The 18,243-nt window shown below is 39.0% G+C and overlaps 2 protein-coding genes across 22 annotated transcripts in view; one reads left to right on the top strand and one right to left on the bottom strand.

Annotated features, from left to right (window-relative positions):
- NDUFAF2 (NADH:ubiquinone oxidoreductase complex assembly factor 2) overlaps window positions 1-8,773 on the bottom strand; it is a 197,697-nt gene extending 188,924 nt beyond the window's left edge. For all 7 annotated transcript variants that reach the window (XR_012413688.1, XR_012413687.1, XM_073993491.1 and 4 more), the window contains exon 1: window positions 8,568-8,773. Coding sequence is in view for 4 of the 7 variants with exons in the window: in XM_073993494.1 (XP_073849595.1) it covers window positions 8,568-8,694 (127 nt within the window). In the remaining 3 variants the exon portion in view is untranslated. The remainder of the gene's footprint in view (window positions 1-8,567) is intronic.
- Window positions 8,774-8,879: 106 nt separating this feature from the next.
- The window catches only part of ERCC8 (ERCC excision repair 8, CSA ubiquitin ligase complex subunit), an 88,782-nt gene continuing 79,418 nt past the window's right edge, over window positions 8,880-18,243 (top strand). For 14 of the 15 annotated variants that reach the window (XM_073993480.1, XM_073993486.1, XM_073993481.1 and 11 more), the window contains exon 1: window positions 8,880-9,018. In XM_073993480.1, the coding sequence (XP_073849581.1) occupies window positions 8,942-9,018 (77 nt within the window). In that variant the 5' untranslated portion in view covers window positions 8,880-8,941. The remainder of the gene's footprint in view (window positions 9,019-18,243) is intronic. The other variant, XM_045393747.3, reaches the window with a different exon arrangement.

Raw genomic sequence — 18,243 nt, 5'->3', positions numbered from 1 at the left:
AACAAATAAATGGCATCCAAATTAGAGAGGAAGAAGCCACAGATGACGACCTTACATATAGAAAGCCCCAAAGATTCCACATGCAAAAAAAGCTGTTCAGACTAATGAATGAATTCTGCAAAGTTGCAGGATACAAAGTCAATATAGAGGCCAGGCATGGTGGCTCATGCCTATAGTACCAACACTTCGGGAGGCCGAGGCAGGTGGATCACTTGAGCCCAGGAGTTCAAAACCAGCCTGGGCAACATGGTGAAACCGCATCTCTACAAAAAATACAAAAATTAGCTGGGCATAGTGGCACATATCTGTAGTCCCAGTACTTAGGAGGATCACTTAGGCAAGGGGGGCAGAGGTTGCAGTGAGCTGAGATCGCGTCAGTGTCCTCTAGCCTGGGTGACAGAGAGAGACTCTGTCTCAAAAAAAAACAAAGTCAACATACAAAAATCTATTGCATGTCTACTATCAACAAATTATCTGAAAAGGAAATTAAGAAAACAACCTACTTACAATAACATCAAAAAAGTCAAATACTTAGGAATACACTAAGGAAGTGAAAGACTTATACACTGAAAACTATAAAACACTGATGAAAGAAATGCTTTAAAGCAGACACAAATAAATGCAATGATATCTGATACGTTCATGGACTGGAAGAATTAATATTGTTAAAGTGTTCATACTACCCAAAGCAATCTACAGATTCAACACAATCTCTACCAAAACTCCAATTATTTTTTTCCAGAAATAGAAACAACAATCCTAAAATTCATATGAAATTACAAAAAGACACTGAGTAGCCAAAACAATTTCAAGCAGAAACAGTAAATCTGGAGGCATCACACTGTCTGATTTCAAAATACATTTAAAAGCTACAGTAATCAACACAGTATGGTACCAGTATAAAACCAGACATGTAAACTATTGGAACAGAAGACAGAACCTAGTAATAAACCCACACATGAGGGCAAGTGAGTTTTGACAATTATGCCAAGAACACACAGCAGAGAAAAGATAATCTCTTCAAATAAATGGTATTGGGAAAACTAGATATGCACATGCAGAAGAACGAAATTGGACCCTTATCTCACACTGTATATAAAAATCAACTCAATATGAATTAAAGACTTCAATGTAAGTCCTTAAACTACAAAACTCTTAGACAAAAACAGGGTAAAAGCTTCTCGACGTTGGCTTTGGCAATGATTTCTTGGATATGACACCAAAGCACAAAAGCACAAAAAGCACAAAACAACAAAAGCAAAAATAAGTCCGATTACATCAAACCAAAATACTTGTGCAAAGCAAAGGATACAAAGGCAACCTATGGAATAGGACAAATATTTTCAAACCATATCTCATAAAGGATTAAAAACCAAAATATATAAGTGACTTCTATGGCTTAATAGTAAAAAAAAAAAAAAAAAAAAAAAAAAACATTGATTTTAAAATGGGCAAAGGAACTAACAGGCATTTCTCCAAAGAAAACATACAAATAGCCAACAGGTATATGAAAAGGTTCTCAATATCACTAGCCATCAGGGAAATCAAGTTAAAATCACAATAAGCTATCACCTTATACTTGTTAGGATGGCTACTATTAAAAAAAAAAAAAAAAAAAAAAAAAAAGACAGCAGAGCGCGGTGGCTCACGCCTATAATCCTAGCACTTTGGGAAGCTGAGGCGGGCAGATCACTTGAGGTAATGAGTTCCTTGATATTTAACAGGAAGAATTTCTAAAAGACAAAATTAACAGATGAGAGGAAAAAGTTGCATTTTCAGATACCTAAAATTTTCTAAAATCTAGTACATAGTATATATGTTAGCTAGTCTCAGATTTCAAAGAACAATTATGCTCAAATTATCTCAGGTAACCAGGGAATACTATAAAGATACAGGAAGAAAGATGACAAACTCAACAGCTGCAAAATAGAGAGAAATGGAACATGATTTAGGACACAGCAATACCTATTGTGGTCTAATAGGAACCTTTTGACATGCTTGCCTCCCTAACTTCTTAGAAATGAACATCTATTGATCCCTAATTATTCTCATATTTTCTTCTCTCTAAGTATTATATCTATGAGTTAAAATTTCAACAGAAAAAAAATTGACCATGTTTGGTCTGTTACCAACCAATACAGAATGCCTATTTGGGGCAGAATTCTCACACCCAGTCACATCATAGGTCTTTGGCTATCTTACAGCTAATCACTTGGGACCAGACACATGGATATGGGTATCATGATGACCTGTAAAGCTGGAACCAGTCCAAGTTACCAGCTACCTTCTCTAAAATACACAGGCAACCCTCAAAAAGCACCACAGACAATTTTCCAGTAAAAAATTTCTCACTTATATCACTAGAAATAATGATCTAGAACATTTACATCTGTGTCTACGTATTCTTCATTTTCACGGAAAGGATAAATTCCTTTGTTTGTTGTCAATATGGCACATACAAAGTATGTGTGAGTATCTGAAATAATTTTATACCTACTAAATTTGAAAAAAACTTTTACTATTAAAGCTAAGATACTTTTATTCAATGTAATCATGCATTTTAAAATATATATTCATAAATACAGTAAACCATAGCATTAGGTTACATTAAAAACATTTACCAAAGCCCACATTATACATATCCTGTTCCTCAATTCACAGGCTACTCCTTTTAAGCTCACACAGAATTTACTGCTTGCTTTTCTCTAGACATTTACTCACTATGTCTGCAGTAGAAACTATACCCAACAAATACATCAACCAAATGAGGACAGAATAAAAATCTTTTCAGACATTCAAAGACTCAGAAACTTTATCCACCTTGAACCTCTTCTCAGGAGGCTACTGAAGCATATATGCTACAAAACTGTGGTGAAAGGCCCTGAATCCAGAGAATAGGATATCCAGTAGAGGGAAGAGGAAAGGGAATTATGGTCTCTGTGTAATTAATTCTTTCAGGTACTGTATGTCTGAAAAAATCTTCATTTGCCTTTGTTTTAACAAGATATTTTTGTTCTGTACAAAATTATAGGTTGACAGATTTTCTCTTTTGGTACTTTAAAGATATTGTTCCACTGTCTTCCAGCTTATATTATTTCTTTTAAAAAAACCTGATCTCATTTTCATCTTTCTTCCTCTGCAAGCAATGTGTCTTTTTCACTAGCTCTATAAAAATTTTCTCTTTATCAATGGCTTTCAGCAATTTGATTATAATATGCCTTGGTGTGGTTTTCTCACTTTTTTTTTTTTTTTTTGGAATCTGTGGATGATTTGGGGTCTGTGGGTTTATAGTTTTCATCAAATTTGGAATATTTTTAGCCATTATTTCTTCAAATATTTTTGGTCTCCAAAATGACCTTTACCCTTCATGGTATCCAATTACATATATTAGGCCACTGGAGGGTATCCCATAGCTTGCTAATTGCTCTTTTTTTTCTGGTCTTTTTTCTCTCTGTGTTTTATTTTGGGCAATTTGTATTATTATCTTTCAATTATAAATGTGTAAGGACCTAACAATAGGTATTGAAAATACATGAAGTAAAAACTGATAGAACTGGAAAGAGTAAAAGATAAATGTGCACTCATATTCAGAGACGGTAACATACTTTTTTCAATAATTGATACAATAAGTATAAAGAAAAATCAGTATGAATATAGACAGCTTGAACAACTCTATCAAGCACCTTGGGCTAACTGACATTTACAGAACATTCAACCCAAAATAGCAAAATAGATAATACATTTTTCTCAAGCACAAATAGAACATTTACCAAATCACACCATACTCCAGGCCATACAACAATTTACAGTAAATTTAAAATAACTGAAATCATATAAAATATGTCCTCTGAATATAATGGAATTAAACTAGAAGTCAATGAAAATCTCCATCTAGAAAATCTCCAAATATTTGTAAATTAAAGAACATACTTCTAAATAAATACATGGGTCTTATAGGAAAAAATAAATAAGAAAATTTATTAGTTGCATGAAAATTTTAAGATAAAAATTTGTGAAATGTGGCCAAAACAGTGCCTACAAGACATTTTAACATTAAAAATGTATATTAAAAAATAAACAGCTCAAATTATGATCTCAGTGGCCACCTTAAGAAACTATAAGAACATATAAAACCAATTGAAAGCAGAAGAAAATGATGATGATATAAGAGAAAGCGCTAAGTCTGAAACCAATGAAGAAAAAACTTACAGAGAAAAATCAGTGAAACTCAAAGCTAATTCTTTAAAATGATCAATAAAATTAACAAACCAGTCATCAGGTAGGCCAAGAAAACAAGAATAGCCACAAATTATCACTTCAGGAAAGAAAGAGAGGATATCACTACAAAGTACAAACATTAAAAAGATAATGAAGATATATTACAACTTTATGACCGTAAATTCAACCTATTAGATAAAAAGGGCAAACTACTCAAAAGATAAAAACTACCAAAACTCACCTAAGATAAAATAGCCTGAGTAGTCTTATACCTGTTAAAGATATTAAATTTGCAGGTTAAAAATGTATTATCTTTGAATTTTTAATTCCAGCTTTCCAACAAGGAAAACTCCAGGACCAGATGGCTTCACAGGCAATTTATATTTAACATGCAAGAAATAAACAATACAAATTCTTCACAACTCTTCCAGAAAATCCAAAAGAAGGAAACAAAATTCAACTTACTTTATAAGGCCAGCATTAACCTAAAAACAAACTTAGAAAACACATTAAGAGGAAGAAATGAAGATCCTGAAGAAAAACAAAATTCTTCAATAAAATGTGAGCACATCAATCCAACAATATATAAAAAGGATAATGTTTCATGACCAAGTGCAGCTTACATGACAAATGCAATATTCAAGACATTCAACAATCAATCAATGCCAAATGAGTTTAAAACTTACGTCCACTCAAAAAAACTGCACAGGAATATTTATAGCAGCTTTATTCATAATCACCAAAACTTGGAAGCAACCAAGATGTCCTTCAATATGCAAATGGATAAACAGTGGTTCTAACCATACAACAGAATATTATTTAGCAATAAAAAGAAAGGAGATGGTTGGGCACAGTGGTTCACGCCTATAATCCCAGCACTTTGGGAGGCTGAGGCAGGCAGATCACCTGAGGTCAGGAGTTCAAAACCACCCTGGCCAACAAGGCGAAACCCCGTCTCTACTGAAATTATAAAAATTAGCTGGGCGTGATGGTGGACACCTGTAATCCTAGCTACTCGAGAGGCTGAGGCAGGAGAATCACTTGAACCTGACAGGCAGAGGTTGCACTGAGCCAGTATCACACCACTGCACTCCAGCCTGGGCAACAGAGTGAGACCCTGTCTCAAAAATAAATAAATAAATAAATAAAAAGAAAGGAGCTCTTATGCCACAAAAAAACATGGAGGAAACTTAAGTGCATATTACTAAGTGGAAAAAGCCAGTCTGAAAAGACCACATACTGTATGACAGCAACTATATGACATTCTGGAAAAGGCAAAACTAGACACAGTAAAAAGATCAGTGGCCACTTAGGGGTTTGGTAGCAGGAAGGGAGGAAATGAGGGTACACTAATGTAAGATATTAACAGTGGGAGAAACTGCACTGGGGGAGAAGGAGTATCTGAGTAGTTTCCACTCAATTTTTCTGTAAACCTAAAATTGCTCTAAAAAATAAAGTCTGTAAATTTTTAAGAGTCCATCAGTATAATTCACCACATGATCATTCCAACAGAACCAAAAAAAAAAAAAAAAAAAAACAGCAAGCAAGCATATGACAAAATTCAACATCAATTCATAAAAGAAAGTGCTCAGCAAACGAGGTACTGGGAACTTTGTTAATTTAATAAAAGGTATCTTAAAAATTATAGCTAACACCATACTTAACAATGAAAGACTAGTGACTGGCACGGTGGCTCATGCCTGTAATCCCAGCACTTTGGGAGGCCAAGGTGTGCAGATCATCTGAGGTCAGGAGTTCGAGACCAGCCTATATAACATGGTGAACCCCCATTTCTACTAAAAATAAAAAATTAGCCAGGCATAGCAGCACATGCCTGTAATCCCAGCTACTCGGGAGGCTGAGGTAGGGGAATCGCTGGAACCCAGGAGGCGGAGGTTGCAGTGAGACGAGATCACGCCATTGCACTCCAGCCTGGACAACAGAGTGAGATTCCATCTTGGGGAAAAAAAAAATGAAAGACTAAATGTTTTTCTTCTAAGATATGGAACAAGAAAAAAATATCCATGCTCACCACTCTTATTCAACATTATACTGGAGGCTCACCCAGGGCAGCCAGGCAAGAGAAGGAAAGAGAATGCAAATAAGTTAGAAAGGAAAAAACAAAACTGTCTCTCTCCACAGTTGATATAATTAACTACAGAGAATGTCCAAGAATCTGCAAAAAGCTTCATTCAAAAACTAGTAGGTGAGTAAAATAGGTTGCAAGATACATGCTCAAGATGGAAAAATCTATTGTACTTCAATATATTAGTAATAAAGAATTAGAAATTAAGTTTTTTAAAGCATCATTTATAATAACAATACTTTATAATAAATGTAACAAAACATAGCACGACCTCTATGTTGAAAACTACAAATCAGTGATAAATTTTTAAAAATGATCAAGTAAAAGATCTCTATGAATTAAGTCAAACTGACTTTGACATTAAATCCCATTCTCTCAAGTGCTACATTATCCAATTTGTCTCTCTTGAGTAGCAAAAACACTTTGTGAGGCTAGGTAGGTACTGTTATTTCCGTTTTATAGAGTAAGCTGGAGCTGCTATGGTCTAGCACACACACTCTTAGGTATGTATGTACTCATGGAAAATGAAAACTTACGTTCACACAAAATCCTGTATGGGAATGTTTGTAGAGGCTTTTGTCACAATCACAGAAACTGGAAACATCCTAATGTCCTTCAGCTTGTGAACAGATAAACTGGCAAACCTATACAATGGAATACTACTGAGCAATAAAAAGGAACAACTACTGAAACATGGATGAATCTCAACTACATTATGCTATGTGAAGCAAGCCAGGCTCAAAAGTCTAAATTCTGCATAATTCCATTTATATGATATTCCAGAAAAGGCAAAACTATAGGCCCATAAAACACATTGGTGGTTGCCAAAGGGTGTGGGAATGAACTACTAAGGAGTTAGAGGAAATTCTGATGGTGATGGAATTATTCTATTACTTGAATCCAGTGATGTTACTCTGTACTTATTTGTCAAAAACCATAAAACTGTACACCATAAAGGGTGAATGTTACTGTATGTAAATTATATTTCAATTTTTAAAAAACTCAACGTGACAGTTTGCATATTTTTTTAATTTTACTGACAACTTATGGAAAAGAAACATCTCTCTGCTTGCAATCTGTCAAGAAATACTTAACACCATGCTATGTTCTTTGTAGGCTTTTTGTGTGTGTGTGTGTGTGAGACATATTCCCTGCCTGACAAAGGAGCTCATTGGGGAAACAAGACTAAATATTAAAATAAGTTACAGAAAAAGGCTAGGCAAAAAAAAAAAATTAATTAATTGAGTGATAAATCGCAGAATACATTTTATATATGTGGGAAATGAATGGCACATAATTTTGGAAAGGTCTTAGTGCTTCTCAACATTACTGATCTTATATTATCTCTAATTTTCAAGTGAGGATGATGAGACTTGGAGAGGACAAGTACTTTTTCCGTGATTCTCGAGCTATCAGGTGTCAAAGCTGAGATTCTAACTCACCCCTTTTCGCCCAAAGCCTGACATCTTCTGCATGCGGCGATGGAACAACAGAAAAGAGGTTACGACGGCGGCTACACAGTGTGATTTCAATGGACAGCAACGCCTCCTTAGTCCCCAAACAACCCGCTCAACTACTTGGCACGAATCCTACACAGAAACACCATGATTAGTGCCAAGTTTCTTAAATTGAGCTCAACGGGGTCTTGGAATGTAAACTCCAGAGAAAGGAATCAGCGAGCCTTATGGGGATACGGACCCACTTCTGACAAGTCTTGGTAGTGAGGAAGGCGCATGGGGCCAGCGCCGGAGCCAGGGTGCCACCGAAAAGGGTAAACACCAAGAAAGAGGACACCCGAGGCCCTGAAGATACTCCTCTTCAATTACACCACTCAGTTCTGGGTCACAAGGCGGGGCACAGCGTACGAAAAACCTCTTCCCTGGCCCTTCCTAGCCCCTTTGGTGAAAGATTTGCGTGGACTTTTCCCCGCCTCCGTCGCCGATCCAGGGTTAAAACTAAGGCTCCTCTACCGGCGTGGCTGGGAGGAAAGTGATGTGTGCCTTAACAGCGCGAGCAGCCCGGGGCACGCCGGGGGAAAGCGCTGGGTCGTAGGGACCGCGGACGCACGAGGCCGGGCCAAGGCCCCCAGAGCCGGGCCGGGTAGGGCTCCGATGGCAGAGTGAAGGGGTCGACAGTGGCCAACGAACTCCAGAAATTCCCTCCGGTGACACCCTAAGTGTCTCATGATGCGTTAGTTGACTAGGGGCTCTCACTTTTCCCTCCTTTACTGACCACGCAATCGCTGCCCTCGCCCCCTCCTCACCTCTCCAGTTCTTGTACTGCGGGATGCAGTAGTATTTGTTCCCGAATTGGTCCGTGCCCACGTGCTCCTTCACTTCCCTTGACAGCGATCTCCACAAGGCGCGGAACAAATCCTGAGACCAACCCATGCCGTCCACCCAGTTTCCAGCGCTGCCAGCAGCAGGATCCGCAGTAGGAGCAATGCTCCAGCACCCAACCCAGCCCACTGAGGCGGAGAGGTCAGGCCGGCCTCCATCCTGGAGCCCTTCTAGTAACGGCGCTCACCATTGGCCGGATATATCACCGCCTGACCAATGGGAGACTCTGCTGTTCCAGTCCCGCCCCTGAGTTCTGTCATGGCGACGTCCAGTACTCCAGCCGGTGTGAGGACACGCTATGCTGGGGTTTTTGTCCGCGCGACAAACGGGTTTGGAGGACCCTCTTCGCCTTCGGAGAGCAGAGTCAACACGGAGGTAAAGAAAACCTTACTTTTTGGCTAACAGGCCAGTTAGAATCTGGACCAATAACTGTAAACTTTGCCCCACACTTTCCCGTCTCATCGCTCTCCTGCCACCAAACTCTTATTTACCCTCTAATGCGGTGTGGCTTGCGAAAATAGGATCCTTTTTATTTACTGGTAACAACTTGCAGGCGAGGGGCGGCGCGGGGCGGGGGCGGGAGGGGGTTCGCCCGCGGGCTCAGATGAAGATACTATAAACCTAAATAAGGATACTTCGTTGTACTGTATTCCTTCTCTCTTAAGTTACTGGTAAGAATAACTGCCCTCCAAGTACTCGTTCATTCATTCAGTCTGCATATTTAGTGAGTTCCTACAGTGTGTCAGGCAGCCTATTAAAAAGGCAGAGGACACAGGCCAGGAATTGAACAAAGTTCAGAATGACTAGAGCGGAGAATTGGGGTAGGGACCATTGACAAGAGATGAAGTAGACAGAAACTGGATGAGGAAGAGCCATGTGTACTTGGGTAGAGGTGTGAAGATGAGAATAAGGTAACAGCTATTGCATTTTGTTTTCTGCTTGGAGAATGGGTTGCAACTGAGAACAACAGTGGTAGCCAAGTTAGGTAACTCTTGTGATTACACTTGTCCGGGAGAGAGTTGATGGAAGCCTGGGCCACAGAGTTCCCAAGTAGAATAAAGATAGTGGAGACATTTGAAAAACGTCTAAGAAATAGAATCAGCAGTCCATGGAAATTGATTGGATACGTGAATGACAAAAAGGGAAGAATGATTAATGATTCCCAGATTTATGTCTTGTATAAGAAGTTGAATGTTGGTAATATACTCTGAGAGAGGGTTTTCCAAAGGGAAGAAGCAAGTTTTACTTTTAATTTTGCCCACGATAATTGAGGAACCTTTGAAGATATTTACTTGGACAGTGGAGAACACAGTTGCATATGAGTTCTGCGTTCCGGAGAAATTTAAATATTAGTTTCCAACATTTTATCTGTTACGTTTTCAGTGTTGTGAAATATCTCTGAGAGTTCCTTTAATGTGTTTTTTTGCCAGTGTCACTTCCTCTGACACATCATCAGCCTTTCATCACAACCACTTTTCCTCATTTATGTCTGTAGGTTCACCTTCACTGATTTCCTCAGTCTGCATATCTAGAATGTCTCAAATGGTGGCAGTGTCATTGTTCCCACAATCAGTATGTTCCCACAGGCAGCTATTTTTTTCATTTGCTCCATTTTATGTTTAATGCAAGTTTCACTTCTAGTATTATCACTCTTTTTTTTTTCTAGGTTTCTTTTTTTTTTTTTTTTTTTTAGATTTTTTTTTTATTATTATTATAATTTGAGTTCTAGGGTACATGTGCATAACGTGCAGGTTTGTTACATATGTATACTTGTGCCATGTTGCTGTGCTGCAGCCATCAACTCGTCAGCACCCATCAACTCGTCATTTACATCAGGTATAACTCCCAATGCAATCCCTCCTCCCTCCCCCCTCCCCATGATAGGCCCCAGTGTGTGATGTTCCCCTTCCCGAGTCCAAGTGATCTCATTGTTCAGTTCCCACCTATGAGTGAGAACATGCGGTGTTTGGTTTTCTGTTCTTGTGATAGTTTGCTAAGAATGATGGTTTCCAGCTGCATCCATGTCCCTACACAAGGGACACAAACTCATCCTTTTTTATGGCTGCATAGTATTCCATGGTGTAGATGTGCCACATTTTCTTAATCCAGTCTGTCACTGATGGACATTTGGGTTGATTCCAAGTCTTTGCTATTGTGAATAGTGCCGCAATAAACATACGTGTGCATGTGTCTTTATAGCAGCATGATTTATAATCCTTTGGGTATATACCCAGTAATGGGATGGCTGGGTCATATGGTACATCTAGTTCTAGATCCTTGAGGAATCGCCATACTGCTTTCCACAATGGTTGAACTAGTTTACAATCCCACCAACAGTGTAAAAGTGTTCCTATTTCTCCATATCCTCTCCAGCACCTGTTGTTTCCTGACTTTTTAATGATCGCCATTCTAACTGGTGTGAGATGGTATCTCATTGTGGTTTTGATTTGCATTTCTCTGATGGCCAGTGATGATGAGCATTTTTTCATGTGTCTGTTGGCTGTATGAATGTCTTCTTTTGAGAAATGTCTGTTCATATCCTTTGCCCACTTTTTGATGGGGTTGTTTGTTTTTTTCTTGTAAATTTGTTTGAGTTCTTTGTAGATTCTGGATATTAGCCCTTTGTCAGATGAGTAGATCACCAAAATTTTCTCCCATTCTGTAGGTTGCCTGTTCACTCTGATGGTAGTTTCTTTTGCTGTGCAGAAGCTCTTTAGTTTAATGAGATCTCATTTGTCAATTTTGGCTTTTGCTGCTGTTGCTTTTGGTGTTTTAGACATGAAGTCTTTGCCCATGCCTATGTTCTGAATGGTACTACCTAGGTTTTCCTCTAGGATTTTTATGGTATTAGGTCTAACATTTAAGTCTCTAATCCATCTTGAATTAATTTTCGTTTAAGGAGTAAGGAAAGGATCCAGTTTCAGCTTTCTGCTTATGGCTAGCCAATTTTCCCAGCACCATTTATTAAATAGGGAATCCTTTCCCCATTTCTTGTTTCTCTCAGGTTTGTCAAAGATCAGATGGCTGTAGATGTGTGGTATTATTTCTGAGGACTCTGTTCTGTTCCATTGGTCTATATCTCTGTTTTGGTACCAGTACCATGCTGTTTTGGTTACTGTAGCCTTGTAGTATAGTTTGAAGTCAGGTAGCGTGATGCCTCCAGCTTTGTTCTTTTGACTTAGGATTGTCTTGGAGACGCGGGCTCTTTTTTGGTTCCATATGAAGTTTAAAGCAGTTTTTTCCAATTCTGTGAAGAAACTCATTGGTAGCTTGATGGGGATGGCATTGAATCTATAAATTACCTTGGGCAGTATGGCCATTTTCACGATATTGATTCTTCCTATCCATGAGCATGGTATGTTCTTCCATTTGTTTGTGTCCTCTTTTATTTCACTGAGCAGTGGTTTATAGTTTTCCTTGAAGAGGTCCTTTACATCCCTTGTAAGTTGGATTCCTAGGTATTTGATTCTCTTTGAAGCAATTGTGAATGGAAGTTCATTCCTGATTTGGCTCTCTGTTTGTCTGTTACTGGTGTATAAGAATGCTTGTGATTTTTGCACATTAATTTTGTATCCTGAGACTTTGCTGAAGTTGCTTATCAGCTTAAGGAGATTTTGGGCTGAGACAATGAGATTTTCTAAATATACAATCATGTCATCTGCAAAGAGGGACAATTTGACTTCTTCTTTTCCTAACTGAATACCCTTGATTTCTTTCTCTTGCCTAATTGCCCTAGCCAGAACTTCCAACACTATGTTGAATAGGAGTGGTGAGAGAGGGCATCCCTGTCTTGTGCCAGTTTTCAAAGGGAATTTTTCCAGTTTTTGCCCATTCAGTATGATATTGGCTGTGGGTTTGTCATAAATAGCTCTTATTATTTTGAGGTACGTTCCGTCAATACCGAATTTATTGAGCGTTTTTAGCATGAAGGGCTGTTGAATTTTGTCAAAAGCCTTTTCTGCATCTATTGAGATAATCATGTGGTTCTTGTCTTTGGTTCTGTTTATATGCTGGATTATGTTTATTGATTTGCGAATGTTGAACCAGCCTTGCATCCCAGGGATGAAGCTCACTTGATCATGGTGGATAAGCTTTTTGATGTGTTGCTGAATCCGGTTTGCCAGTATTTTATTGAGGATTTTTGCATCGATGTTCATGAGGGATATTGGTCTAAAATTCTCTTTTCTTGTTGTGTCTCTGCCAGGCTTTGGTATCAGGATGATGTTGGCCTCATAAAATGAGTTAGGGAGGATTCCCTCTTTTTCTATTGATTGGAATAGTTTCAGAAGGAATGGTACCAGCTCCTCCTTGTACCTCTGGTAGAATTTGGCTGTGAATCCATCTGGTCCTGGACTTTTTTTGGTTGGTAAGCTATTAATTATTGCCTCAATTTCAGAGCCTGCTATTGGTCTATTCAGGGATTCAACTTCTTCCTGGTTTAGTCTTGGAAGAGTGTAAGTGTCCAGGAAATTATCCATTTCTTCTAGATTTTCTAGTTTATTTGCATAGAGGTGTTTATAGTATTCTCTGATGGTAGTTTGTATTTCTGTGGGGTCGGTGGTGATATCCCCTTTATCATTTTTTATTGCGTCAATTTGATTCTTCTCTCTTTTCTTCTTTATTAGTTTGCTAGCGGTCTCTCAATTTTGTTGATCTTTTCAAAAAGCCAACTCCTGGATTCATTGATTTTTTGGAGGGTTTTTTGTGTTTCTATCTCCTTCAGTTCTGCTCTGATCTTAGTTATTTCTTCCCTTCTGCTAGCTTTCGAAGGTGTTTGCTCTTGCTTCTCTAGTTCTTTTAATTGCGATGTTAGAGTGTCAATTTTAGATCTTTCCTGCTTTCTCTTGTGGGCATTTAGTGCTATAAATTTCCCTCTACACACTGCTTTAAATGTGTCCCAGAGATTCTGGTATGTTGTATCTTTGTTCTCATTGGTTTCAAAGAACGTCTTTATTTCTGCCTTCATTTCGTTATGTACCCAATAGTCATTCAGGAGCAGGTTGTTCAGTTTCCATGTAATTGAGCGGTTTTGATTGAGTTTCTTAGTCCTGAGTTCTAGTTTGATTGCACTGTGGTCTGAGAGACAGTTTGTTATAATTTCTGTTCTTGTACATTTGCTGAGGAGTGCTTTACTTCCAATTATGTGGTCAATATTGGAGTAAGTGCGATGTGGTGCTGAGAAGAATGTATATTCTGTTGATTTGGGGTGGAGAGTTCTATAGATGTCTATTAGGTCTGCTTGCTGCAGAGATGAGTTCAATTCCTGGATATCCTTGTTAACTTTCTTGTCTCGTTGATCTGTCTAATGTTGACAGTGGAGTGTTGAAGTCTCCCATTATTATTGTATGGGAGTCTAAGTCTCTTTGTAAGTCTCTAAGGACTTGCTTTATGAATCTGGGTGCTCCTGTGTTGGGTGCATATATATGTAGGATAGTTAGGTCTTCCTGTTGAATTGATCCCTTTACCATTATGTAATGACCTTCTTTGTCTCTTTTGATCTTTGATGGTTTAAAGTCTGTTTTATCAGAGACTAGTATTGCAACCCCTGCTTTTTTTTGTTCTCCATTTGCTTGGTAAATCTTCCTCCATCCCTTTATTTTGAGCCTATGTATGTCTCTGCATGTGAAATGGGTCTCCTGAATACAGCAGACTGATGGGTCTTGACTCTTTATCCAGTTTGCCAGTCTGTGTCTTTTAATTGGAGCATTTAGTCCATTTACATTTAAGGTTAAGATTGTTATATGTGAACTTGATCCTGCCATTATGATATTAACTGGTTATTTTGCTCGTTAGTTGATGCAGTTTCTTCCTAGCCTCGATGGTCTTTACATTTTGGCATGTTTTTGCAATGGCTGGTACCGGTTGTTCCTTTCCATGTTTAGTGCTTCCTTCAGGGTCTCTTGTAAGGCAGGCCTAGTGGTGACAAAATCTCTAAGCATTTGCTTATCTGTAAAGGATTTTATTTCTCCTTCACTTATGAAACTTAGTTTGGCTAGATATGAAATTCTGGGTTTAAAATTCTTTTCTTTAAGAATGTTGAATATTGGCCCCCACTCTCTTCTGGCTTGTAGAGTTTCTGCTGAGAGATCTGCTGTTAGTCTGATGGGCTTCCCTTTGTGGGTAACCTGACCTTTCTCTCTGGCTGCCCTTAAGATTTTTTCCTTCATTTCAACTTTGGTGAATCTGGCAATTATGTGTCTTGGAGTTCCTCTTCTCGAGGAGTATCTTTGTGGTGTTCTCTGTATTTCCTGGATTTGAATGTTGGCCTGCCCTACTAGGTTGGGGAAGTTCTCCTGGATGATATCCTGAAGAGTGTTTTCCAACTTGGTTCCATTTTCCCCCTCACTTTCAGGCACCCCAATCAGACGTAGATTTGGTCTTTTTACATAATCCCATACTTCTTGCAGGCTTTGTTCATTTCTTTTTCTTCTTTTTTCTTTTGGTTTCTCTTCTCGCTTCATTTCATTCATTTGATCCTCAATCATTGATACTCTTTCTTCCAGTTGATCGAGTCGGTTACTGAAGCTTGTGCATTTGTCACGTATTTCTCGTGTCATGGTTTTCATCTCTTTCATTTTGTTTATGACCTTCTCTGCATTAATTACTCTAGCCATCAATTCTTCCACTTTTTTTTCAAGATTTTTAGTTTCTTTGCTCTGGGTACGTATTTCCTCCTTTAGCTCTGAGAAGTTTGATGGACTGAAGCCTTCTTCTCTCATCTCGTCAAAGTCATTCTCCGGCCAGCTTTGATCCGTTGCTGGCGATGAGCTGCGCTCCTTTGCTGGGGGAGATGCGCTCTGATTTTTTGAATTTCCAGCTTTTCTGCCCTGCTTTTTCCCCATCTTTGTGGTTTTATCTGTCTCTGGTCTTTGATGATGGTGACGTACTGATGGGGTTTTGGTGTAGGTGTCCTTCCTGTTTGATAGTTTTCCTTCTAACAGTCAGGACCCTCAGCTGTAGGTCTGTTGGAGATTGCTTGAGGTCCACTCCAGACCCTGTTTGCCTGGGTGTCAGCAGCAGAGGCTGCAGAAGATAGAATATTGCTGAACAGCGAGTGTACCTGTCTGATTCTTGCTTTGGAAGCTTCCTCTCAGGGGGGTACTCCACCCTGTGAGGTGTGGGGTGTCAGACTGCCCCTAGTGGGAGATGTCTCCCAGTTAGGCTACTCAGGGGTCAGGGACCCACTTGAGCAGGCAGTCTGTCCCTTCTCAGATCTCAACCTCCGTGTTGGGAGATCCACTGCTCTCTTCAAAGCTGTCAGACAGAGTCGTTTGCCTCTGCAGAGGTTTCTGCTGCGTTTGTTATTGTTTACTGTGCCCTGTCCCCAGAGGTGGAGTCTACAGAGACAGGCAGGTTTCCTTGAGCTGCTGTGGGCTCCACCCAGTTCGAGCTTCCCAGTGGCTTTGTTTACCTACTTAAGCCTCAGCAATGGCGGGCGCCCCTCCCCCAGCCTCGCTGCTGCCTTGCCGGTAGATCACAGACTGCTGTGCTAGCAATGAGGGAGGCTCTGTGGGCGTGGGACCCTCCCGGCCAGGTGTGGGATATAATCTCCTGGTGTGCCTGTTTGCTTAAAGCGCAGTATTGGGGTGGGAGTTACCCAATTTTCCAAGTGTTGTGTGTCTCAGTTCCCCTGGCTAGGAAAAGGGATTCCCTTCCCCCTTGCGCTTCCCAGGTGAGACGATGCCTCGCCCTGCTTCACCTCTCGCTGGTCGGTCTGCAGCAGCTGACCAGCACCGATTGTCCAGCACTCCCTAGTGAGATGAACCCAGTACCTCAGTTGAAAATGCAGAAATCACCAGTCTTTTGTGTCGCTCGCGCTGGGAGTTGGAGACTGGAGCTGTTCCTATTCGGCCATCTTGCTCCGCGGTCCGTATTATCACTCTTTTAATGCATTTTCATTCTTTTGGCCAATTTCCTCTTTTAATCAGTAAAATTCCACGTGGGCTTATCTTAAGGGCACAGAAATATTAATAACAAACCTACGTGCTTTGCAGCCTGTGTGTGAACTTAATAACAGATGCACAGTGACCAATCACCCACAGACTTTGAAAGAAGTAAAATTGCAAATTGGTCAATAATTTTGATTCATTTATGTAATTACAGAAACGTTATTTATGTAATTATTTGTGGACTGAAAAGCTAGTAGCAAACTTTTATGCTATTTCTCACAGTTAACAAACTGTGGTAACTGAAATTCATATCAGACTGAGCCAAGTGAGGATTGCTTATATGTTTAAGACAAAGTATAATTTTTTTTTTTTTGAAACAGGGTCTTGTTCTGTCACCCTGGTTGGAATGCAGTGGTGCAATTACAGCTCACTGCAGCCTCGACTTTCCAGGCTCAAATGATCCTCCCATCTCATCCTTCTAAGTAGCTGGGACCACAGGCACGTGCCCACACACCTAGCTAATTTTTAAATTTTTTGTAGAAATGGGGTCTCCCTGTGTTTCCCATTCTGGTCTTAAACGCCTGGGCTAAGTGATCCTCCTGCCTTTGCCTCCTAAAGTGCAGGGATTTTATGTGCGAGCTACCATGCAGCCTAAAATTTTTTAAAAAATATTTCCATCATTAAGTGATGTTTTTGCTTAACTGAACAACCGTATAGTTCCATTTTATTCATAGGAGATGTCTACTGTTCTTCCTTGTCATCACATAAGGGCAAAAGCATGAACACTGATATGCAGTGTTCACAATTTACACCCTCTAAAAAAGTTTTACAACTTTATTGAGGTATAATTGACATATGATATACTGCACATTAAATGAGAATATACAATTTGATGAATTTTGACATATATTTACTTTTGAAACCATTACCATAATCAAGAGAACATCCATAACCCTAAAAATTTTTTCATGGTCCTTTATAATCCTTCTTTCCCTTCTTTCTCTGCTTTACCCTCTTCCTTCTCTAGAAACCACTAATCTGCTTTAGGTCACTATGGTTTGCATATTTAGAATTTTATATAAATGGAATCTTTTTTGTCTGGCTTCTTTCACTCAGCATAATTACATTATTTTGAAATTTCTCCATGTTATTGCTTGTATCAATTCCTTTTTATTGCTGTGTAGTATCCCACTGTGCAGATATACCATAGTTTATCTAGTCACTTGTCGATGGACATCTGAGTTGTTTCCGGTTCAGGACTAATACATTTACAACTGCTCTGAAAACTCACGTATGAGTCATTGCATGAACATATGCTTTTATTTCTCTTAAGTTGATGCCTAACAGTGGAGCTACTAGATATATCCTTTACATTTTAAGAAACTGACAGTTTTCCAAAAGCATTTTCCAGTCCCACCACTATGAGAAAGCTAGCTGCTCCATGTTTATGTTTCCCCTTTCCTGCTTTCATTTGACTATTTGAACATTATTTAGTATTCTATTTTATATACTATGATTTCAACTATATCTTTTTGTATAATTTTTTAGTGGTTGCTCTAGGAATTATAAAATACATACTTTGCATTGTCTATTTTGGGTCATTTCATTGTTTTACTGCTTCATTTGGCATGTAGAAACCTTATCAACCTTTCCCCTGCACCATATTTATTGTTGTCTTATATTTTATATTTACATACATTATATACTCCAT

The sequence above is a fragment of the Macaca fascicularis genome, chromosome 6, assembly GCF_037993035.2.
Source record: "Macaca fascicularis isolate 582-1 chromosome 6, T2T-MFA8v1.1".
Lineage (NCBI taxonomy): Eukaryota > Metazoa > Chordata > Mammalia > Primates > Cercopithecidae > Macaca > Macaca fascicularis.
This window is presented reverse-complemented; position numbering and strand designations above follow the sequence as displayed.